Below are 25,392 nucleotides of genomic sequence, written 5' to 3'. Positions count from 1 at the left end.
AATACTAAATGTGTTACTGTTAAGAGTAACACCAGATGATTTATTATTCATTTAATCAGATGAATCTGCTGATTCCAGAAGACTATAGTTTTGAATTCCATCAATATTTGCATTACCAGTAACTGGAGTCAGCTAAGCATGTAGTAGGTTCAGTTTTATGGAGGGCTATTAGAGGAGGTTTAGTTTTGCATATTGAATGTGGACTCCTTTGGGATCTCTAAGGAGACTGCTGACTTTCTGCTCTTTCCTTGGCCACTTCTGGCCAATATTGGAGGCAGGACACTGAGCTGGATGGACCCCCAGTCTGACTCCATGTAGCTTATTACACATTACACAGGTATTTTATTTATAAAGAGCAGACAAAAGGTATTTACTCTCTGTATTAGCAGGACTCTGCTTCACACTGAAAACCCTCCATTCTCCAAACCAAGGCTGCTAGGCAAGAATTGTTCAATAGCTAAAATAGTTGAAAATATGAGGTGAATCACTGCTGCCTCTCCAAGCACAGCACTTTTATATACGCTTAGAAATATCTTCTTATTTTTTTGATAAACTCACAAAAGCATAAAGTAGTTGTAGCCAAGACAATGCCATAAGGAGCACTCCCAGAGCAGCAGGAGTGCATGAGGAGCTGGAGCCAGGCTCAGGGGACTGCTGGATGCAGCACAGCCACAACCTGAGGGGATTGGCTACACCCCTGAATGCGCCACTGCATCTCCATAAACACCCATTGTGCTCCCTCAATTAACAATACATCTTAAAGCTGAAAACCGTGAACTTGTGCACTTGGAACATTTAATTTGGGAAACTGGGGAAGTGTGCTCATCTCTTGTGGCTCCTCTTTCTCTATGTTCTTCCTTAATAAGTCCTCAGCATTTCACAGCCACTGAAGAATTCAAAGAATGCCATTAACCAAGATACCACCCTGATAATTAAAACTAAATACTTGTTCTGAAAGAATTCCGTAGCAAATCTCAAGTCTTACACACAGGAACTCCTTTTCAAACCAAAATACTACAGCTTTTTGTTTTCTAGGTGATGTCTCAGCCTTTTTATTTTTTTTATCACTCTTTCCCAATAATTACTCCATCACAATCATGAAACTATTATTCTTTCATAACTTACAAACCTCAGTTTCCAAGGTTTGGTCTCAAGAGTTTGTTCTCTGCTTGCTGGATTGCTTTTAAAGTGTGGCTATACCTGTCTTTATCACAAGGGAGAGAAAAGGAGAAGGGAAGAAGGGAAGAAATTATAAAGGGAGTAGTGGATGAAATGAATTGCTGGAGCTTATGTTCTCTTAGGGCAAGGAAAGACGTGTCAATGGCTGAAAAAATGGAGAAAACCCATCAAGAGTAGCTCCCCCACACTTCACCTACTTGAAATGTACATATTTTCTATAGTTTTGTATTTTTCTGGACAGACAGATGAAAACTGCAGCTCAGATTTGTTCTCTGGGAGTTGTCATACATAAAGACTCTGACCTGGAAGTCTGTTTAACACCCCAAGAAGTCAAGAAAGCCTTTTGGCTACAAACAGTGAAAATGCTGCTGCATTCACCCTGAGAAACAAATGTGGGCACAACACCTACACATAAATAGTTCGGAAAACCTGCCTCCTTAATTCAAAAATCTAAGCCTTGCCTCATTATTCGCGTTAGGAGGAAAAATTTATTAAATATGTCATAAAAGCCACCAAATGAATTTCCCTGAGTCACCCATCAAAACTGAGATTAAATCACAGTTGTTGATCACTATATAAAATCCTACATTCATACCCTTGGTCTTGTATTGAAGCACATGTCACTGTTTATGGGCACAATACATGAGTTTTATGCCTATCTATACACAAAGGGTGACAGTAGAGGAAAAGAAATTGATAAATACAGCCATATCTGAATTCTCCAATTCTGTGGATTGCCACAGAAATTTCAATTCTCAAGGCTTCTCCAAGCTTGTTTAGCTTTAAGACTTCACAGAAGGGAAAGAGTTTGTGTAATAACTAAGCCTGGAGCTCAGAAACTGCATCTCATTTCAAAAATGTTTGAAATGCTCTCATTTAACAGTTTCTGAAATGAAATACAGCAGACTTCCAGGTCTGCAACATCTTGTCCTCATTTGCAATGCAAAGTTTTACAAAAGCTTAATGGAATTAAAGCTTTTTTTTTTTTTTAAATCCAGAGAATCATCCTTCCAGACTCTCAGAAATTGGCCCTGGCAATGAAAAAGGAGGCTGAAGTACTTAATTTATGTTAGATACCATATTTCAGAGCAGTTTAAGACAGAGGAACACACCAGTACTTGCTGCTCATCATCTAAGTAGGAAACCATTTGCAGCACTGCCCTTACACAGACACTGACACGATCCTTCCAATGTAACAAATTGCTTTACATTATGGGAATGCAGCATTTCAAAAGATGTCCATTTGCTTTCTTGCATCAAAATGAAAAATGTCTAGTGCATTGTTATGCCTTTTTAGTAGCTATATTAAAATCTAACCATATAGCTGAGATAATGACTTCTTTGCTTGCTAGCAATTAATGTTGAAACAGTACATGATACAAGAGAGGGAAATATGGCTCAAGATTTATTTTCCCATGTTATAAAATGCAGAACTCTTTGCTGATCTTACCCTTACCACAGTGCTGTGGGTGACATGGCTGTAAAATATGAGGAATTTTTGTCATCGTTTCATTGTGAGAGGGTTTTTTTGGTTTCATTTTTGGTTGGTTGGGTGGTTTGGGTTTTGTTTGCTTTGATTTGGGTTTTTGCTTGTTTGGTTTGGGTCACCATGTTTTCAAACGATCTGGCTCGAGCAGACTGAGAGTACTGAGATTCCTGTAAAACAAGGGTTTGGATAATGAATTTCAACTTCAATTATTTCTGGTTTCTCAGCTTTGAGAGCCGTCTCTGCAGCCTATGAAACCATTTTGTACCATCACAAGATTTGTGATCTAAATTCAAACGAGGAGCTCTAAAAAGCACAGATGCAGTCAAGCTCTAAAAAAACAAGACATGCTACACTTTTGTTTGAAAAGAACATTAAATTCTGCACCTGAAAAGCACAACTCAGCTCCACGCAAACTCCCTTAGAACAAAGCCCCAGTTTTTTTCTCATTCTTATTCTATAAAATCGAACAGTGAATAATTCAAATGTTTCATAAATTTTGTAGGAACGGGATAACGTTAAAAGAGTACGAGTCTATAGCCCGAAGCGCCCAGTGCAGGGGAAGAACTGAAGGCTTGGCTGGGGCTGGAATTCCCCCCTGGGAGCGTGGGAGCCTCCCGATCCCAGCGGAGGGGTTTGTGAGGGGAGCACGGACCGCGCTCCCGACCTGCGGCTCAACGCCGGCGCTGAAGGAGCAGCAGGGCAAGACAGAAGCAGTTTAGGCATATCCAGAACAATCTGCCCAGCTTTGTGCTGCTCATCACCTGCCCAGCGGCACAAATATCCTTTCCTTCCCTGTCTCCAACCTTCTCTTTTCCCCTGAAGCCAGGAACCGCCGCGTTCCACGAGCGAACCGTCGTCGGCGCTCAAGGGGAGGCCTCAGGGGCAGGACCCTGGTGAGGGGCAAGGGTCGGTTCTGTACCTCGGCACACGGAGGGGCTGCTCTGGTCCTGCTCCCAGACCCGGGACAGGGGACACCGGGGGCACCGGGGGCACCGAGGGCACTGAGGGCCCGGGCACCGCCGCGGCTCGGGGCTGGAACGGGCGGGAAGGAGGAAGCGCCGTGAGAGGCTGAGGGGAGCGCAGAGGGGAGCGCTGAGGGGAGCGCTGAGGGCAGGGCCGGGCTGGGCCGATGGCGGCTCCGGGGGCTCCGGCCGGCCCCGGCTCCTCGGTGGTCTCACAGCTCCTGCGGCTGCAGGGGCCACCAGTGCCTGCTCTGGGCCGGGGACACACACCAGGAAAGGGGCACAGCTCAAGGAGTGACGGTCACGGCCAGCTCTTGGTCTGACTTTCTCTAAAGCTGCAGTGACAGAGGTAACAGAACCTGCCTGCAAATCTCTTCTAGGTGTTTGCTACTCTTGTTATTTTACACACATATATATACATACACATACACACACATATATACATATATGAGAGGTTATTTATTCTGCGAGTGCCTTCAGGCCTGAAGACCGATGCAGTGTTTCAGTGGGCCCTTGCCTGTCTTCCCTCATTTCCACCTCCAGACTCCAGAGGCTGATGTCCCACCCCAGCCCCTGCAGTCCCACAGCCCCGCTGTGGCCCCGTTATGGGTCTGTCACTCCTGTCCTGGTGCTTTGGTGATGGTGCCCTGCCAAGGAGAAGCTGTTAGACTGGTTTGGCACGGCTTTTTTTCCTAACAAATTCAGGTTAGCTGTGACTTTCACCTTAAAGCTTCTTGCCATTTGAAAGAGACATATTTGCTAGTATGGTTGAAGGGTTTTTCTTGGAATTCAATTTATCTGGCTGACTTTTAAAGATTTCTTTTTCCTTCTCTCTTAAAAAAAAAAAAAAAAAAGGAAAAAAATATGTACCTTCCAGCCTTTGCAATGCTTCATCCATTTTCTGTCATAACCTAGAACAAACTGTGTCAGGTTTTATAAAAGTAATGATTCATCTTAGTATAATCTAGGTTGCTCTTTTTAGTTTCTCATATTTGACCTAAGAAAAAAATTACTAAATTTTTGAACACAAAAACACAGACCAGACTGGTAGGCTTTGAAAAAGAATCTTCTTCAAGGAGATCAAGTATTTTTCACACACTTGTCCATTTTGTAAATACACACGTCTGTCTCATAAATACACAAATTTCCATTTAATAAATAAACAACTACTAGTTTTGTTATACCAGCATTCTTTAGCACAGCTTCAGCATTTTGGCTTCATGCAAACAAAATTCACTAACTCAGCAGCTATAATCCAGCTTGCTGGAGTAGAAATACTGAGAGGAGAACAAACTGATTAAAAATGAATACAGGGATCCTACTGGAAAAGTGAGGTTTTCCAGAAATGAAACTATGAAGGACAGCAAGTGTGATCTAGGCCAGAAGGGAGGGACTGGACTTAGCTCATCACATAATGTCAAATGCAGGAAAATATAAGCAGACTTAATATGTAAAATGGTGTGAACTGTTCATGGCATAGAAATGAAGGAAATCTGAGCTGCTGGAACAAATGGTGTGTGAAGACTCTGCAGTGGAAGCTGAATGAATTCCTAGACCAGAGCTGGCTGGCAACAGAGGAATAGCTGAATTTTCACTTTTATAGGCATATACTAATTATATGCAAAAATGTGATTTATGAGAACTCTTCAGTGTTTACTGCTTATCTCCAACTGAGCTTTAGAGGTCCTGTTGAGAATAACATAGAATGTAACACTTTGTTCCTATGCAATAAAAAGTAATTAGGAAGCAGTTTTAATTTAAAGCTAGCTAGGGTTTTGCTGTTTACAATGACTAACAGACAATGACTAAATGTACAGTATCTATGAATGAGAGATTAAAAATATTAATAATGAAGAAATATTAATAAAAGGATTGCTTAATGAATAAGTGTTAATAAAAGGACATGACACACTCAGTACAAATGAACGCATCCTTAGATAGGTTTCACAGGTTTACCTATTTCAGATCCTAAGTAGGCAGCATTTGAAGTTATACACTTCATCCTGCATCCTTTGCTTGCCATCCCAGTCCACTGCATCACCACTTGCTTTTCAACAATTATCTAGCTCCCCTACCACCCCTAGTTTATTTAATTTTATGTTTTGTCATGTTTTAAAACTATGGAGCACAACATATCTACTCTACTGAAGACTTGATGCCAAGCTAAGAGCCTTTTGTTGAGATACTGTTTTAATACTTTATTGTCCTTACTCTACTGCTCTGTAAGTTATCCAAACTCATTACTGAGGCAAAGTCAGTGGTTCAGCTCCCATAAGTTGTTCCTATGCTTGGCAGAAAGAAGAAGATCTTAAATTTTAGTAATCTGGCTAAAAGAATATTAGAGGTGGCCTCTGCCTGTAATAACTCTCTGGATATATTTCTAAAGTGATATTTAGAAAAGACAGAAAGAAGAGACTGTGATAAGCTTAATTCTAGCTTTCAGTTCCAGTTTTTTGGTGCAGAAGTCTTCCAAGTATCTAGTTGGCTTCAGTGGGAAGCAATTTACTTTTAAATCTTCAGAATGGCAAGTGGGGAATCTCCTTTGTTCGGGAGACAATTGAGTTTTGTTTACTGACTGATAATATCAGTGGTGGAATTAAAAATGTGTCTTAAAAATGAAGTTTTGAAGGCTGGAAGATTGAAGGAAATGAGAGTTAAAATAAAGACAGCAAGACACTTAAGGCATATCAGTGAAAAGGACCTGGAGGAAGTCATCAGCCAGTGATTTCTCTTGTAATGCTTGATCTGCAACAGCTTCACCATCCCTTGTTTAGGTCTAAAGACTGAAATGCAGATTCATTTGTATTTTAAATGAATGTCTTCCTTCAGCATCCCCATGCAAAACTCAAGCATTTGCAGAGACACAGACCTCTTTCTGCCCTACCTAAATTGAACATGTATTAGAAAAACCCCAGCTGTTTAGCAATTGTTGCCATGTCTGCCATTTTGATGTTGTATCTTAGAATTCTATTCTACTTAGAATTTTTCTAAGTAAAATTCTTGACTTTAGGTCTGTCCTTCTGTGCCCTCCTGTAACTGGTGGTGGAGGAGTTCCAAAGACTGACTGGGTTAAAACCAATTGGAGAGGAGTCATCAAAACTTTGGAAAATTGGACATACATTGGGCCAGTTTTGATTTGCCTTGAAAAAGTCAATCCACTAAAAAACCATGCATGCTGGACAAGAACAGAAAAATCAATCCTCCAAAGAGAATCACAGTAAAGAAAAGCACTTTGTCTTTTCACTAAATTTCACAATATGGAACTGCCATCATGATGTCATTTAAAATAGAGCCACTGCCTTAGACACTGAGCTTCAAACACTTGTTTGCAAGTACAAGTCATGACCCGTTCCTCCTCTTTAGTTCTGGTTTTAGGTAAAGGTCCCTTCTGGTACTATCTGAAAAAAAAGCTTTTAGTGCTAAAGATGATGTGTCCATTATGTTGCCACATCAAGGATGTCAATGATACAAGGTGAAAAGACCACCACTAAAAAGCCCTCTCAAACCCCCACCCTAAACCCAACCAAAACAACCCCATTGAATTTTTACCACAGAATAAAATTGTCTCTTTTTTTATAGCAAACTAGTGTACCTTGTTGCATGGGCACAACGTATCTTAGATATATAATGACCCAAATGAGTCATTTTTTTATAGCAGTGAAAATAATCTTTGACATGTCTTAATGCAACGGACTACTGTTTTGATTAAGGCCTAGATTACCTTGGCCTGTCTGATAACTTCTACCAAGGGCTAATTTTCACAATAAAGATGGGCTTTTAATCAAAGTTTTCTACACCCTGCAGAAAAAGCTTCTGATATAATCTTTATGAGGATTACTGGCTGCCTCCTCCTGTGTTCAGGGTAAGGCCATAAGCCTCTTTGATCAGCACAGGAAGCAAATCCACTCTGCAGAAAAGCTGTGACTTCCTAGTTCTCTACTGTTGCCCTGTCCCCTTACAGCTCCTTGTGTAGCAAAACTGATGCCCGACCAACCCCAAATCTCAAGATTCATCTCAGAGACAGTCTCCCCTCTAGTGAAGGCAGACTGAGACTGCTGAGTCTCTGTCAAGCTTTCACAGGCTGGCTTTCCAGAACAGTAACATTCGGCGGACTCAGTTTCCTCCATACCAGATGGGCCAAAGAGGAGCAGCTTGACAGCACATAAATATTTAATTTATATTTCATTATCAGACTCACTAGATATGACCAGAAATGGAAACTGGAAAAATTACCTATTATGTTTAAAAATGCAGTTTGAGGATAGTATGCGTATTTAATAGTACTCCACATTTAATGAATGACTTGAAACAACTTTCCAGACGTGTATCAGTAACACAGAACCTCTTATGACCTATGCCTCTTTCTATTTTTTTGGGAGATCCCAGAGAGAGTATTCCCTGGACCAGAGCAGCATGCCTGAGGAGTGAGCTCCCCTCACTGCTGGAATGTGACACAAAGAAGTCCCTGACACAGCAGTGACAGCAGAGGAAGGTGCACAGAGTGAATGTCCTACACTGCTTGCTGGCTGCAGGCCATGCAGGTGTCACAGAGCTCTCCTGAAACAAAGCTCCCATAGTTTGGGCAAGCTCAGAGTTCTGTTTTCCTGGTTCTTGGCCTCTGATCTGTGCCCAGCCAGCAGTCTGCTCGTAGATGTTGAGTTGTGCCTGGAACTTCAGCTTGCATTCCCTTTAGGTGGTTGAGACAAATCACCTCTCTCCTGCCCTGGCTGGTTTCCCTAACCCACGCTATCTCCCTGAGCTCTGTGTGCTCCAGCATTGCAGTGCCCTAGGGCAGGATTAAGCCATTTGTTTATATATAAACACATGGCACACTCCTCCTGCACAAGTGTTTGTTTTTGCATAGCTGGCAGATAACAGGGCTGTAAATTTTATTGCTAAATATTATAAACATAGATATATGATTTTTCCCCCCAAGAATTGCAGTTTGGGTTGGATTCCGATCTCACTTTTGCCAATTTTTTAACTGATTTACTAATCATTTACCCATGTGTGACATTAGAATAAAAGTTTATGGGTTGCTTTTCTATAGCACCGACATTACTTGTGGGTACTGTTTAACATAATATAAGCAATTAAAAAAATCAGGCTATTTTTCAGAAAGATGCATATGAAAATGATTAAAATAATACATTTATTTCCATAATTTTCTACTTAATTCCTTATATTATATATCCCTATGGTATAACGAACGTGACATTTTTCTGATGGTTTTATGAAAAAAATTATTTCTGTTTTTCTCTATTCTGTACATTACTGGATTATGTCTTTTTCCAGAAAATCTGTCTGAACTACTATTAACACATATTTCTTCCCATTGTTTTTCCTTCTAGAGTCAGAATTTACCACCTCAGAGAACAGCTACTGCTGCATTCTACTATTTCTTCTCCCCATCATCTCAAACTGCTCAGGATTTCATGAGGTAATTGCAGTACTGTCACATCACACTTGAGATAGAATATCCAAAATATGTGATAGGTGTGCAGGAGTTTGCTCTTCTGTTCGTGTCTTTGGACACCAGGAAACCTCTTTTCATACATGTTCCCTTTGCATTACCAGGACATATGGGATTGGGATATCAGGTGCTTCTTTGCATACTACTCTGAGTAGGTCAAATAATTTCAATTCAAATATGCCTTCTGATTGAGGACGGAAACAAAGTAAAACTGAACACAACAATGGTTTTTGGTGGTTCAGTCAATATTAAACTGATGAAAATAATCTAAACAGACACGAACTATTTCAGAACACAACTTTACAGATTTAGAAAGAGGTTTTCAAAATGAATATAATGTATACTGTGTAGTTCTGCATGCTTCACTGTAATTTTCAACATTCTAAGACCATTAATATGAATGATCCTATCTTTTTATGCTTGGATTCTTAGGTTTCATGTGCTGTCTATGTCTGAAGTGGCATAAAAGGTTATTTTATTTGTATTTATAGTGTCATCACTTGTTAGTACTTGCATGATGATCTGTTACAAAAGTGTTACAAACAGCAGGGTAACAGAATTAAAGTCACAAACTTTAATAGACATAGACAATGGGAAATGCATTTACATTTGTATCATCAACTCAGCACTGGAAAGCCTCTTTATAAATGTGCATCATCAACATGTGAGTAATGTCCTAACAGGGTTTAGCTATTCCATGAAGCTCTTTTGGGTTTACCTTACAACTATTATGTGATACATGCTGAATTAAGAATTACATTTCTTTAAAAGCTCACCTTTTATACCATGGCAGGTGCAGGTTGCCTCTGTTTACCAGCACTAATCAGAATAAACTGCAGAATGATCAGGGCTCTTAAGATTTTGGTTCATTCTGAGAGTGTTTTCTACCTAAATAAAGACAGATGCAGAAAATTAAAGAGAACACAGCTCCTGCTGAGTCTAAAATTCTGTATAATGAGGATAAAAATATATATGCACATATTTTTGTAATCAAATTGTGCTGTAGTAATTCTTTCAATAGCCATCACAATTGAGCTTTACTAGGTCTGTTCAGTGGGAATGTGTGTTAACTCCTTTCTGCAGAAAGGTAAGGAGGGCTTATTGTTTCCTTGGGGGCTGCAGCAAGGAGATAATTACAAGCTGTAAGATATAATCACATGGACAGGGTATGGAGTGCGGGGCAAAGAGGGGTGATGGTGTTTCCACCAGTACCTTTGATTGCAGGCTAGGGAACTGCATTGAGTTACAATTTTTAACCAAGCACACAATAACCCAGGTATGCTGTGTCCTTGTCCTCTCTGTGACTGTCAGCTGTTATGGTAACACTGTTGTACAGAATAAAGGGGAAGAGATTTTAAAGTCTCTTAGAAGGGAAAAATCTGACTTTTGCTCATACGCTTGCCAGTGATTTTTTAAAGTGGTCTCAAACACTCTTGTTTGTAACACCAGCTTACTGCCTCACCTCAGATATGTCCATTCATTCCAAACCTCAGTTTCCAAATGAACAAAATACAAATACATGCATAATTTGCAGGAAACTGGCACTTTGCAGGGAAGCATAATGAAGACAATTTTATAATGCATTTCCCTTCCTTTGGAAGCAGAACATGCAGTGGATGCAAAGGAAAACATCAGTCCGCATTTAATACTTAGAGAATTATTTTCTGTCACATGCTAGCAGTGTTCAAAGGTAAGTATAAAGCAGACAGAGCACTGAATTTGTAGAGCCAATCCCTGTAACTGTAATTGCTCTGAGTGATTAATTGTTCCCACTGCAGCTTTGCCAGGCAAATGGACTTCTATGCATGTTGCAGTGGGGATTCTTGCGACGTGTATAAGACAGCGGGGCCCGTGGAAAAGAAATATGGACCAATTCTTGGTAGATGTTTTCAGAGATCTTTATTTTCCAGCCACGTGGCCGGTGACTGCTGAAGAACTGTAACAATCACGGGACCACCAGAGTCCTCTCCGCCCAGGGGAACACAAAACAACCAATGGGGAACAAGATTGGCCAGGGAGCAGGGAAAACCCTTGCCTCTAGCCCAGGGCCCCTCTCCCAGGACCCCATGGCAGGGGGCAGGAACCCCAACACTTCACCCTTTCGTTTTAACTAATAGAGATTTAAAACTTAACATTGAAAACAACTGGATAAACATAAGATAACAATTTCAAAAGAAAACAAGCCACCCTCCTGAGTCAACCTGGTCCTGCATATGCATTTCTTTACCTTAATTGAGCTGTGCTGCCAAGTTCAGACCACCTCTTGCTTCAGTCCCCTTCAGTTCCAGCCAGGCAGGTTCCCCTAGGAAAAAAAAATCAAACAAACAAACAAACAATTTAGTAAAACACTAAGAAAAACCTTGTGTGCCGGGGCAAAAGATCTGACTGTTGGGCTTTATTCCATGGCCTTTGTTTTTTCACTGTATGTGGAAAATGGTTTCAATCTCCCCCTGAGTTACTGGCATTTGTCTGCTCAGTTTCAGACTGAATCAATCCATAAGCTTTTAAACCTGGGCAAGACACGGAGGATGCATAAATCCCCTCTTTCTCCTGTTGTGGTCATGGCATTGTGGGAGAACAGGCAATGGCTGTGATGGTCTCATGATACCTTGTGCCTACTCTCTCCTGGCAGGAAAGTACAGACTGATGATAGATTTCAAAAGCAAGTAGTGGCTTTTTTAGTGTTTCAAAATTAAATAACTGGAAAACTAATCTAAAAACTTGGAACTTCTGGCAGATTTTTCAGGATGTCACTTTGCAGTATCAGACAAATTACTCCTATCCTGTAAGTGTGGGAAAATTTGGAAAAAGTAGTTCAAGTTTCTGTGGCCAAAAACTGGTTTTCAGATGCATTTTCTGTTTAAAGAGTAATTTAAAGAAGGAGGATGTTATTTTCTTTTTAGTGGTGGAAATAAAGGATTCATGTTATTGATCAGAGGGTGATTTCAGTTAGGTGCTGTAGTTATGACAATGGGTTCCACCTGGTGACACAGCTGAGTGCCATTTGAATGACTGCAGCAGGAGCAGATATTCTTCACCTAGGTTTAACCTACAACAAATACAGTTAGTGAAATACTACAGCTCTGCAGGCTCTAGAACCCTGCAGGAACTCTAACCAACAGAAGCACATGTCAGTGTATTTTGCTGTGTGGGGTACAAGCAGATGCATTCACTTCACTTTAAATTTGTAATGCAATTTTACCTACACTGAGAGTTAATAACCAGCAATTGGCAAAAGCAGTAAATTCTGGCCCTTTACGCAAACTCTGATGTGGTTTCATAAGCAACCTTTAAAACTGGGCTGTTCCCTTATTTGTATTTAATTACATGTACATTTAATTTTGATTGTTAATTTGTGCAGGGCTCATTTTCTCCTTTCTATCAATGTAATTATTCCATTCTCATAAAATAACTGTCAAGTCCAAAGTGCTGTGTCTCCTTTCCAATCTGAGTGTGCATCTACAGTAGATGGTTAAAGCTTGCAAAGACCCAGGGGACAGAGTGAATCTTGAGTGTTTGCTGCTCTTATTTCAGGTGTGAACCCTGATTCAGTGGCAGCTGTACTTCTCTGTTCATCAGGTTTAGGAAAAAATAGTGAGCAAGAAGGGCCATTTTGAAATTTATATAACAAAGCCCATCTTTCTTCCCCTAACACAAACCTATTTTTAAAACTTTCGATTATTTGAAATTGCTTGAAATTTTCATTTTTTTTTCCTTGGAAGATGTGATGAAAGTGTCCCATAAAGCAGTTACCCAAATACAGAAGTAGTCTGAAATTATGTGAGACCATGGATGAAACTTTGTGACAGAAACCTTGGTGGCAATTTTAGTTTAAGTTGTTCCAGAGTTATTTCCCAGTCCATGTCGGTTCAGTTGGATGCTTGCTCCACAAAGTACTGCTCCTGCCATTAAATCCTCCAGCTTATTATAGGAATATGTGAAGCAGTCAGTGGAGTCAGGGTAAAATACAGACCACCCTTGCTTTTTTTTTTGGGTTGTTGTTTTTCCTTACTGGGAAAACATTCAGTTCAACAAACTCAGCTTGGAGGCAATAGAGTGGGGTTTAAAATTTAATTTTCACAGAACTTCAGGAGTATTTAAAAGTCAGCACTTGCTTTACCTCATATGATTCAAATCCAACCTGTACATTTCTCCAAAAATTTTTGCACATAATACACAGACCTGTGTGTTTTGTCCATGCAACTGTCCACTGAAATCTAACATCAAACTTTTAAGATAAATTTCAGGTGAAAATTTCCTTTACAGATATAATATGAAAACTCAAACTAGTTAGCAGATGAATAATCTCACTAAATATATGGTAAAAATGTAGTAATAAAGCAGACAGCTTCACTGTTGGATCACATTGATAAGACCCTAACCATCCCAGAAACTCGCAAAGTTGTGCAGAAACCACTGTGACACTAAAGTTCAAAATTTGCAAGAGGTAGTTAATACTTCTGCTGTCACTTGTGTCAAAAAACTGTAAACTTGGAAAATTCTCAAGTTGAAGAGTTTTTGTTTGCTGTCCACACTCCAGGGTGTAGGTCAGCCCTTTCTCTGTCATGTTTGTTGGCATTACTCCCTCTGTATTTGGGACAACAGGACACTCCAGCCATCACCTGTCCCACATGGCAACAAGGAAATAACAGCAGTATTAAAGGATTAATCTGACCACAACTGGTGGTTTCTGTTTCATTTGTGTTCCAGAATTTTCATGTTTCTATCACTTCATTTCTAACCTGGCTTTTGTGTAAGTAGACCTGGGCTGTGCTATCCACAGCCTGCTTGACTGCTTAATTTTCATATTATCAGTTATCATCAACAGATTTTTCCACAGCTATGACCTTATTTTTACCCTTCTGTGCAGGGCTAGGAATGTTAAATACACTTTGGTAGAGGGGAAAAAAAAGTCCTGATTGGCAGTGGTCTGACGACTGTCAGCCTTTAAGGGCTACCTTACTAACTTGCCAGGGGATAAAAGACCTGGCCTCTTTGCATATTTATTTGCATAAATACTGTCTTCAAAAATTGCATAAAGTTACAATATTTGATTTAATGCTACCATCAAAAATCAATTGAATTTACAATATTTGCTTTAAACAACATACTATATGAAAAAACAGAAATAGCATATTGCAAACAAACCTGCAGATGACTTACATTGTCTTATCCTTGCTTGAGGGCAGGAAATGACATGTTCTTTGGCTGCATCTATTTTCTATCAAAGTGGTTTAAAGACATTGAAGGATACACGTAGCAGGAAAACGGTGACTGCTCTGCAGGCACATATCTTACAGAGCATATCACCTTGTTTGGCACATGCACTTAAGGTGCATGGAGACAAGATTAGGTAAATCCAAATGTGAAAAAAATCTTGCTCCATAACTAGCCAGAGTTAGCTCATATTTACCTCTTCCAAACAGAACAGGAGATGACTTTGTGGTCCTGGAAAAATATTCAAGTTCTGTAAGCTTTTGCATTTTTCCTTAGAACAAATCTAGGATCAATGAAATTTAGTGCTTACATCAAATAAGAAGTGGTCACCATCTGATTACTAATGAGGCCATATGGCAGATGATATATATGATAGAAGTCTCAGTGCAAAGCACAGCTCTTTCTGAGCTGTAGCTCTGTGTGTTGTCTGCTGTGGTGCATGAATGGGGATGGCTTTTAGTGCCAAGGGAAAAGCAATGACCTAAGTGTGCTGGTTCTGAGAACCTATGATTTTAGAACACACAAGGCTGACCCTGTAACAACCCAGCAACTTTTCTATAGGTGACAAGAAAAGTGTCAGATAAATTTTGCTCTAGAATTTCCTGTTAAGGAGAGGGAGAGAGATGAAATATTCAGTAGAAATTAGTAAGGATCGTGTAGCATCTGAGGAACCAATAGTTTTCAACATTTGCATTTGGATGCAGGATGCATGTTTGTTCACCATCTAAGTGGTATTTAGTCCACATGGGGAGACATGTCTCCTTTAGCATGCATGTTTGCATTGTCAACCTGATGGTTTGCATAGGAATGAATCCAATAAAATTAAATGAAAAATAATATTCATTTTATGGTACCTGTACCATGCATTAAAGTATATCTACTCAATTTAAATTAAAGAGAGATGTGTGATAAGGCCAGCTTATTAATATTAATTTTAAGCCATAGGGGTAGAATATTTTCATTATGATATTTCCTATTAAAATATGTAATACCATAAAAAAAAAAATCTAAAATTCTGACCTCTGTGAAAATGTTACCTATTTCACTGCAAAAGGGAAATCATCATGCAGGTTCATGGGGTTAAAGAGGTATGAGTATGCCAAATGAGTATCTCCAGTCTGGCAAAATTAAGGAGCAGGTCCAGGAGAATTCCTCACACCTGAGCTAAATAGGGCTGTTCACAGCTGTGGCAGGAAAGGATCTTGGAATGCCCTCACTGCAACTTTAGCCACACTGACTGCTACAAAGAACAGACAGAAGGAATGAATAAATATCAAACCCCTCATCATTTCTTCTTCCGTGCAAGAATTGTTTTAAACTGGTTTGGGTTTTTTTAATAACAGTAAGACCTCTAATTAGAGATCTGCCTGGTTGTGATGCAGTGAAATGTAGGTACAGCACATGGGCACAACAGTTTAAGTCAAATTAGGTGATGGCTTTATCAGCATTAAATAGCCAGGTTCCCAGTTGACAAGGGAAAAAGATATCCCTCCACCTTCTTTGAACTCCTTGAATTCTTAACATTCCTTCCATAAATCATTTAATAGCTTCCCTATTCATAGGAAAATGTATGGCTGAAGTTAAACAGTGGTTTTTCTCCTTCCACTCTCATTGGAGAGAAGCATAATAAATTATGCCTGATTTGCGTGCAAGTTTGCATACACAAAACTCTTGTCATGAATCAGCAAACACTAAGCTTCTCATGTCAGAACACATTGTACAAACAACAACATCAAATAGCTACTGAGCTATATTATTACCCTGCTGTGCTGTGGTACTGAGACTTCTCCACACAAATTTACAGCTCTGCAAAGGCAACAGAAAGGGTAAACTCAGCAGCTTTATGTCTGTCATTGTTCTGCAATCCAAATAACCTCCATTGCTTTGTGGGACTCCTGACTCCAGGGAAGTTCTGAGACCCAGATGAGCCTGTATGCAGAATGTATGAAAAGGTTTCCCTGATGACACAAGTCAATTTTCCATGTGGTGCCTGGAAGCCTCCATCATTCAGGTACTGGACAATGCACAATTTGCTTCTCTGTGTCACGGTACCACGAAAGTATCAGCATTACAATGTGGGCAGGTGGCTCCTGCAGTTGGGGGTTTTGCAGGGATGAAGTGTGTTACTAATCCACTGCTGATGTCATAGGTCACCCACACACAGTTTCAAACACTGGGAAAAGCTCTCCTGATGTGCCATGTAGTTACAGCAGAGCTTCTGACAGCTCTTCATGCAGAGTTTGATACTAACACCTGTTACTGCCTGCCTACCTTACTTGCCTCCTGGAATGTTCCAGAGGAACAGAAGCAAGGGGAACTAATTAGTGTAACTCATCACTGGTAACGAGGAGGCATCAGGACAGATCTTCAGCTGCAAAGGATTGAATGAGAGGGTTTGGAGCAGTTCAGGGCAGTTAAAAAATCAAAGCATGCCTAACACAAAGAATACTGCTGGCTGTCACATAGTGAAAGCGCTTTTGAAAAGATTGGAATGGCTACTTTTAGAGCTGCCTCAACTTGGCACCTTCCTTCTTGAAGAGCAAAGAATATCAAAGGCTGTACAAGGGTAAAACCACTTTGCTGCAAAGACATTAGCAGCAGAATGCTTTTAGGATTTAAAAAGAGTCAAAACGATGCTGAGGTAAAGCACAATTTGCATTGCAATTTAGCTAAAACAAAACATGTAAAAATTCATTTTAGAGAGGTATTCTGAAAATTAATTTGCATGAAATATCAGCAGGCAGGATATTGTGCAAGTACACTTAGGAAGGGTAGTTTGGGTAGATCACAGTCCTTACCCTCTTAGAACTAGACTTGCAGCATAAATAAGAAAAGCTAAAGTGTCTTTCTGTCCAGGTGATGACAGCCCTGCAGGTTTCTAGCTCAGGACAAGCACCAGCTGAGATGTGTTTAACAGCAATACCTCCAGCACTACAGCAACACAGTCTTGCAGCTGTCAGCACTTAAAGCAGGGAAAGCTAGAGGTTCCAAGATGTGTACAGGAGGCTTTTGGTTCATACCACACAGATCTAGAGGTGTGGTACTTAGGTAAAAAACTACACAGGTCCACGGCAGCTCTTTCTAAAATCCTGAAGAAAGAGTTGTAAGGATTGCTGCAAAGTGCTACAAACCGGAGGTGTTAGGAGTTGGCAAACCTACTGGGAAGAAGTTAGTTTTTTTCCTTCCCTGGGAATGCTTTCACATGAAGAAACAAAGGAACTATTGACACTATGAAACAGCGAAGAGTTTCATAGCTTATCCCCTTATGAGAGAAAGCTTGGCGCATTGTAATTCAGAGTGAATCTGGCAAAGTCCCCATTGCTGTTTATGGGAGAAGTAAATACTTTGAGGCCTGAAATGTGATTTTCCTATACAGGGGATACCTGTACCACACCTCTTGGTGTCATCTTTGAACAGGTTGTAACATTTAAGCTCTCATCAGTTTATCATCTGGAAACTCAGGCATTTCGAATCTTGCAGTTAAATCCAAATCTTTAAACCTGGTGGCTTAAATGTCTTGAATTGTAGATGGGGCTCCAAAGGGACTGCTGGGACACAAAGAACTTCAGCTAAATGGAACCTATTATTGCAGGACTCCAGGCTTGCAGCTGATCCCATAACTAGGTGGAACAACCCTGAGGCAGTGGTACAAGGGATCCCTGTGAGCCCAGACTCTGCTGGGAACCCCAAATCTCTCCTCTCCCTGGTGCTAGAGCTAGGTTTGAAGATTCGCAGACTCCAGGGCTGCACAGCCAGGACACAGGACCGGGAAGCTGCAGAGTAAGAACCCAGGGAAGGTGTTTCTAATGGGATGGCTGACAGTGAAGCTGCCCCAGGGATTCAGCAGCAATATACCTCAGACTTGGGTAGGAACTTGTTACTCATTAGTCATTGCTCAAAACACACTGCCTGCCAGTGAAAGCTTCTTGTATTTGCAGTTTTGCTGTGCTATAGAAGGAAAGCAAGTAGTAACCTATTCTGGCACTTCATGGCTGGATGTGTTTGTGGTGAGATAGGAGCAGCTTGTCAGAGTTAACATTTAAACCAGGAACAAATAACTGCAGAGTCATGAAACACAGTGTCCACAGTGGTATGTGAAGACAGCTGTACCTCAACACAAAACACACTCTAAGAATGAAATAATCAATCAAGAATCTTAACAGGGAAAACTATTCAGAATTCTTAAAGCCCAGATTGTCTTTTTGAACAGCATCAGTAAATATGTTTATTAATCAGACTACAGGTCTATAAATATCAGCTGTATTTTAAATATATTTTAATTATGGGTCCCACTTTAGTGGCATTGTTAATAGCATAGTTAAAAACAAACAAATAATAGGCAAAAAAAATTCCCTAAAACTCAGATGCTCTTCCATCCAAAACCCTTACACTGATCATATTGGTAAAATACAGGAATGGGAGCATCACCTTTGACAGAGCAGTTCTGCTGCACATACAAGGATAGCTGCCAAGTCTCCCTGAAGGTGCTTCACTCATGTGCAGGAGCTCCAGGAATGTATTGACATGTCTGGTTACCAAAACCAGTTCTCTCTGAAAAACACAAAAATACAGATGAAGATTTGTTTCATTACAAAGTAGTTCTGTTTTGAGGAGAAATAGGATTACAACGCATGCAAACAACTTTCCACTCCTCCTTGAAGAGCAGCTTCAGCAGCTGAGCTGATGTGCCAAGGCAGCTCAGTGGTTGCAGGGGAACTGATTCCTTGGTGTTCAGGGAACCTAGTTGAGAACGTACCTTTGTCTCTGGAGAACGGACATTTTGGCAGAACTTCCCCAGCATGCAGAAGCCAAAAGTGGTATTGGGTTGACAACATCTGGGAAGCAAGGAAGCACAAGCTTGTTTTTATGCACACTATATGGAGTTGCTGTTATTATTTGGGATTGGGCACTAAGAGAGGCAAACAAAATGCAGAGTGACAAGGAATTGCTTTTTACTCTTTGCTATCACTTAGCAATGTCTTTCTTCTTATTTTCCACCTTTTTCTCCCTGCACTTATAGTCTCTAAGTTCATAATGGAACATTTTCCATTTCAGCACTAAAGAAAACAGTTCCTCTGAGTTTGTAGACTATGTATTCTACAGGAACTGTATTTCTGGGCAATTTGTGGCATGTCTGCTGAATCCAAAGTGTAAGCACAGTGACTGAACACGTTTCTCAGCTTTAACATGAGCAGTTCTCTATGACAAATGCTGCCACTGCTGAGTTGTAGGGCATATTGCAGCCCAGCAGGCTGAGAGTCTGCAAGGGTTGAAAAATTCTGAGGGCAGGAGTTACAGCTCAGGCTTCAGCACATGCCTGACTTCAGAGAAACTTACAGTGATGGCACAAGGACAGCACCAGAAGGGCATTTTCTTTTTTATTGAACAAAGGTGTTAATAGTGTAGGTAGGTTTCAACTCCCAAGAGGCAATTTATTATAGTGGATCTAAAACTAGGAAATGTCAGAGCAACCTTGACAGTGAAAAACTTGAAACATAAAAGAAATTAAATAATAAATAAGAATGCAGGAAAATTGCAGTCATATGGGCTAATTGACACGTGAAAACAGTCTGCTTTCTGAAATTTTAAATGATTGGCACCACTTTGCTCCAGCAGGGAAACTCCAAGGGTGATTTTTATTTAGTGATGGTATTTTGCATAATAGCAGCCAATTATATTTGCCAGGCATGCAAATGCTGGTGGCCTGGACATGTCATCTCAGTTCTGACCTTCTGCTACCATTACCCTGCTCTTCCTCATAAGAACTGCTCAAGTCAAACTGGTAAGGAGACTTTTAAAGGCATAAGTAGTACAGTACAAACAAACACAGGTACACACTCTTCTATACAAAGGCTTTATTAAAAATGCTTCTGGGGTGGCCTGTAACAAAACATGTAGAGTTTAAAAAAAAAAAATCAAGACAAACTGGTATCTATTACAATGCACTGATGTTTTCTCTCATTCCAAAAGTCTGGTCAGTGGCCAGATGTGAACAGCTACTCTTGCTGCCTATGTATGCTGCAGGTTATCCATTTTGAGATATTACTCTACATAAATGTGGAACTCGAGTCAAGTCTTGGTTTAAAGAAACTTCATATATATTTTGAAATGTTTGTCACTACATTAGAGTGTAGGAAAAATATGAATTATTTCTAATATTTATGCAAGGACGAACAGCACGGACTTTTACAAAATGAAAAAAAATACAGTACAGAGACTTTTTACAATATCTGCAGTGGATATTCTGAAAGATCCAACCTTTGAAACTGAAATTCAGAGACAGTTAAACTTACCTCCCTTTTCTTCTTCCCTCACCTCCCACCCCAGTATTCAAACCCTTTACTTAGTAGAAACGATTAATGTAGAATGTTAAGATATAACAAATGTTTTCTTCTCAGAAAAAACATGTCTTAAATATATATGTTTATATATTCAGGACAGATCCCGTTTCCCTTATGTGACTAGATTTACATGTGTAAATGTAAATCTACATTTAGGAATGAAGTTGACCCTGTAATTAGAATTGAAAACACAAAGATCCAACAGCAGAAGACAGTTCCAGTGTATTTTGTTATGCTTCCCTTCAGCTTCAAAATTCCTGTTGTGTCCATGATGATGTCAGTTTGCTGCACAGCCACATTCCCCCTGGGACTGGAAGGGGGTCAGGCTTTAGACAAGGTCTGCACTGGCGTGAGAGAAAGCCAAAGACAGCACTCACCATTCAAATGTTTGTTGTTACTCACTATACAGTGGTTTTATTAGGGATCCTGCAGTGTTCAGAAGAGCTTTGACCAAGTAAGAACTTCCACATTTTGTACAGGCAGCCTATTCCTGAAGACAGGATATTTAAAGCTACAACCACATTTCTGTTATCACTTTAAAAAGCACAGCTATGTTAGTGCCATGCCAGAAAGAGCTTCCTGCCTAAGGTAAACCATAACTTCTCAAGGACTTCTGTAGAGGACGCTGGTTGGCAGCAGTTAAAGCAGTGTCTGAGGAGAACTTTTTACTATTCTTGCTCTTATGACCCCTGATCTTTCATGTGGAGCTGCCAAATGTGGAGTGTTTGTGATTTCAGTATAATGGGTAACAAGTTTGTGGCTGTCAGAAGGAGGATGCAGTGTGGCCCTAGAGACAAGAGGCTAATGCTAACCACCTGCCCATGGATCATTTCCTCCCATAAATAACTATACTTTGGTGTCTTAGAATCTTTCATTTAAACCTCTGTCCCTTCTCTGGAGTACAGTGTGTTGTTTGTGCTGAGGCTGCTGTAAAAATGAGTGTTAAACTGGTTGAGCACCGAGTTGCTGTGGCCCAGGTGACCGGAAGGCATGGAATTGGGCCACTCCCCCACACCATGGCTGGGGGTACTGGACAGTGGGGAGTAGGAATTGAAGCCTACCATGTTCTGCCCCATTTTGTCAATGGGCTCAGAGCTGAGTCCCACGGGCCCAGAGCGGCTCCCCGAGTTGGAGCCGTGGACATAGGCGGTCATGCTGGAGAGGAAGTTACTGAGGCATGGGCTGCTGGAAGAGGGAGGAGGAGATTCTTTCTCAGGTGAATTGTCAGTCCCAGGTGATGAGTTTTCCAGGATGTCCCGATGCTCTGCAGCTTTGGGGCTGCCAGTCAGGGTACTGTCCTCAGATTTCTCAGATGCAAAAGTAGCAGCACTGGCCTCAATGTCAGACTTTCTCTTCCTCTTCCTGCGAAAGTTTCCATTGTCAAACATCTTTTCACAGTTCGGGTCCAGAGTCCAGTAATTCCCTTTTCCTGTCAAGGGAAACAAACCCACACTTTTAGTTTAAAAGTATGCACACAAACCAAAAAAACCCCCAGTCATTTAGGGCTTTGCAGTGTTTCTCTTATTTCACAGAAACAGAACAATTGCATGAGCAATACACATGTATTTTTAGTCACTCAAAAGTAGAAGTCTGTTGATTTCAGAAAAAAGTTTAAAGTTCTGGGTTCCACCATTTAGCCCTGACACTTCACACAGGCAAAACTACAAGTGGAGTCACTGGAGGGCTTTTTGTTTTGTTTTCTTGGTGAGGGAAAGAGGTTTTCAGTATATAGCTAGTCTTCTGAATTTATGGCAGAGAGTAATCAAATCCCACACTGGGCTGCTCCTCCAGATTCAGAGGGCTAGCACAGGTTTCTAACAAGACAGAACTAGATTTTTGGCCCTCTGTTGCAGAATAATTTCAACGAGTTTTTAATGTTCACAAAGGTTCTTAACAGCTATTGATAGGAAACAATGAATAAAGCCTACCAGCCAAGGGGTTGGTAATGGCAGAGGTGTGATTCCAAGCAAAACACTAACTGAAACAAAACAAAAGCAGCCTGCTCTCTCCTATTGAGAATTAATACTGACTCCCCAAAGCCATTGGATTTCTTTGACAGATCCCCTTCCCTTTAATTCCCAGTTAAGTTTGACATAAGACATGCATTACACCAAATGAGTCATGAGTGTGCCTTGCCCAGTTAAATGTTCCTGTGTATGCTGAGCCTCATGCTCAGCTCATTGATCCGTTCTCAGGAAGCCCCAGAGCAGGACAGAATTCCCTTCCCTTCAGAGATCTCACAGCAACACTGTTTCACACCTCAGCTATGCGCAGCTGCTTTCTAGTTCAGCCTTTTGAAAACAAAGTGCTACTGTGTCTATGTATCTGGGCTACTATGTCTCTTTACAGTGCACGGGGTATTTGAAAATAAATCAAGTTTAATTAGAGGTGGGGGAAAAGGGGGAGAGGGCTATACCTGGATCATCTTCATCTCGAGGCACCTTCTTGAAGCAGTCGTTGAGAGACAAGTTATGCCGTATGGAATTCTGCCAGCCAGCCTTGCTTTTGTTGTAGAACGGGAAGTTGTCAGCCACGTACTGGTAGATCTGGCTCAGCGTCAGCCTCTTGTCAGGTGCCCCGTGGATGGCCATGGCAATGAGGGCAGAGTAGGAGTAAGGTGGTCTCACCAACTTCATGAGCTCCTCTTGGGACGGGAGGGGAAGCCAGCCAAGGTCAGTTCCTCCCAAGCCGTGCATGTTAGGCAAGAGCTGCCTCTGCATCCCGTATGACTGAGGAATGAAGGGGCTGGCATTGGATCCTGGGAGATACGGTGGTGGGGTAATGGAAGGTCCATTTAGCCAGAGGTAAGGATTGGGAGTGGTGTTGTAATCCGTCGTCTCAAAGGTGCTTGGTCGCTGGGGACTCGGGATGTTCTGTGGATGGAAAAAGTTCTCGTAGTAGATGTTCATCTCCGGAGGTTCTTGGCCGATGTTTGGGAACTGTGGGCTGCAGCGTGGAGGGGAGTGCGTTTGTGCGTCAAAGAAGCTCATGCTCTAACGCAGGCAGCTGGTGAGCTGTGACACACTTGTGCTAGTGCTCCTTTCCCAGGACAGGTGCATCACCTGTGCCCTTCCCTAGGTACTTATGCACCTGTAAATGTTTCAGCCTGTGCTGCAGGCTCCACCCCACAGCCCTGAGTGGCTGCAGATGAGGACGATATCCTTTTTGGAATGCTGGCAGTCCCAGTCAGTCATTGATGTCACATCAACCAAACGTGAAAGTTACAACTGTTTATCTTCTTAAGTGAATGAAGGAATTTTCCACTAATGTGATGCACATGAAGAAAGCCTAAGGCATCTTGAAGTTAAAACTCAGAGATCCTCCTCTTTCTACCTTTCACAGTGAAGCTTAAGCATTTAGTATTATTTTCTTATTAAAGAAAAGCCATTTTGTGTTGCTGTTAGTAAACACCTCAGAATATAAAAGCTATTGTCACTAGTCAATGAAACAGTAGAAATATATACTTTTAAAAAAATAAAAGAAAAAAGAAAACAAAAGGTCAGACCTTTTCCTTTTGTAACTTTAATTGCAGACTTGCTTGTACTTCCCCCTAGGCAATCACAGTACTACAGGCAAATTCTGAAGCTGGTTACTCACGTGAGTAATCTTACTCATATAAATGGAATTAACTCTCTAAACGAAGGATTAATCTTGTGAAGAAAAAGTTTCAAGCTTAATAATCAAACCTTTCTTTAGAGCTTAAATTGGTGAACTGAGATGGGAAATCATTGAGTACTGCTTCCTCTTTCCTGCAGGATTGGTGCAGAGCTCATAAAACCTCTCAGCACAATTTCCAAATAGGAAAGCAGCAACAGTGTTTGGCACAGCTCTTTTTAGCCAAGTTCCAATAACTTCATCTGTATTTATACAGACAAGAGTTGATTCCTTAAAGTAATAAGGAAAAACCTCTATCCCTTTTATGACTTGGAAAAATCCTTAAGGCCTTGCAAGGCACCCTGTACATTTGAAGGAGGAAAGAGAAGAGCTGCAATGTCACCACCCCTGTCTGGGGGTGGCAGCTCTTCCCTGCATGAACGCCTGCACTGGAGTTAGAGCAGAGCTGCAGTTCCCTTCACAGCGATATTTGCATTTTTTTTTTTGGATTAAGGCACATACATCATTTAGAACTTGCCTCAGCCTTAATACCCATGCAATTAAAGAAGGTCCTGGTATGATAGGGCCTTCCAGATAGCCCTTGTCCTATAATTTCTGCAGAAACACCAGATTTGACCAGTGGATTTTAATCCTTGGCTGTACCAAAGGCCTTTTGCTTTGTCACACATTCATCTTAATCTTTCATGCTGCAGCACAACCACCAAGACTCCCCATTCCCTGACACTTAGTGATTCACCAATGTCATGTCCGTATTGTTGCTTTGAAAGGTATGAAAAAAAATTCCACTGGAAGTACTTCTGAAATATTGAGTACAGAATGACAAAGCAAGCCAATTTGCCGGCTCAGAAATGCAGCTCTACAGCTGTTACTTTAAAAATACATGCTTTCACTGCACAGAAAATCATTTGTACCACAACAAACAAACTGCTACTTTAATTTTAATGGCTGAGAGCTCAGAGTATGTAAATGCTAAATAACCTGTGCAGAGACACACATTAAACAGACAACAGTTAAGTGGAACATAGTAGGACTGGCTTATTTTCTAAGTGACAACTGCTATGCAAAAGGTGACTTGGACAAAAAGAAGAAAGAAAAAGAATTTTTTTTCAGGAGCTA

General features: G+C 40.8%; 1 protein-coding gene across 1 annotated transcript; it reads right to left on the bottom strand.

The window, feature by feature from the left end:
• Window positions 1-21,536: 21,536 nt before the first annotated feature.
• FOXI1 (forkhead box I1) lies at window positions 21,537-23,720 on the bottom strand (the record flags this gene model as incomplete). The annotated part of the gene is given in 3 exon segments (XM_082291547.1): window positions 21,537-22,090; window positions 23,078-23,654; window positions 23,658-23,720. Coding segments are annotated over 3 exon segments (1,194 nt in total).
• Window positions 23,721-25,392: the final 1,672 nt, after the last annotated feature.

This window comes from Coloeus monedula (genome assembly GCF_965178545.1).
Source record: "Coloeus monedula genome assembly, chromosome: 15".
Lineage (NCBI taxonomy): Eukaryota > Metazoa > Chordata > Aves > Passeriformes > Corvidae > Coloeus > Coloeus monedula.
Note: the sequence above shows the minus strand (reverse complement) of the source record. Positions and strands in the feature narration are given on the sequence as shown.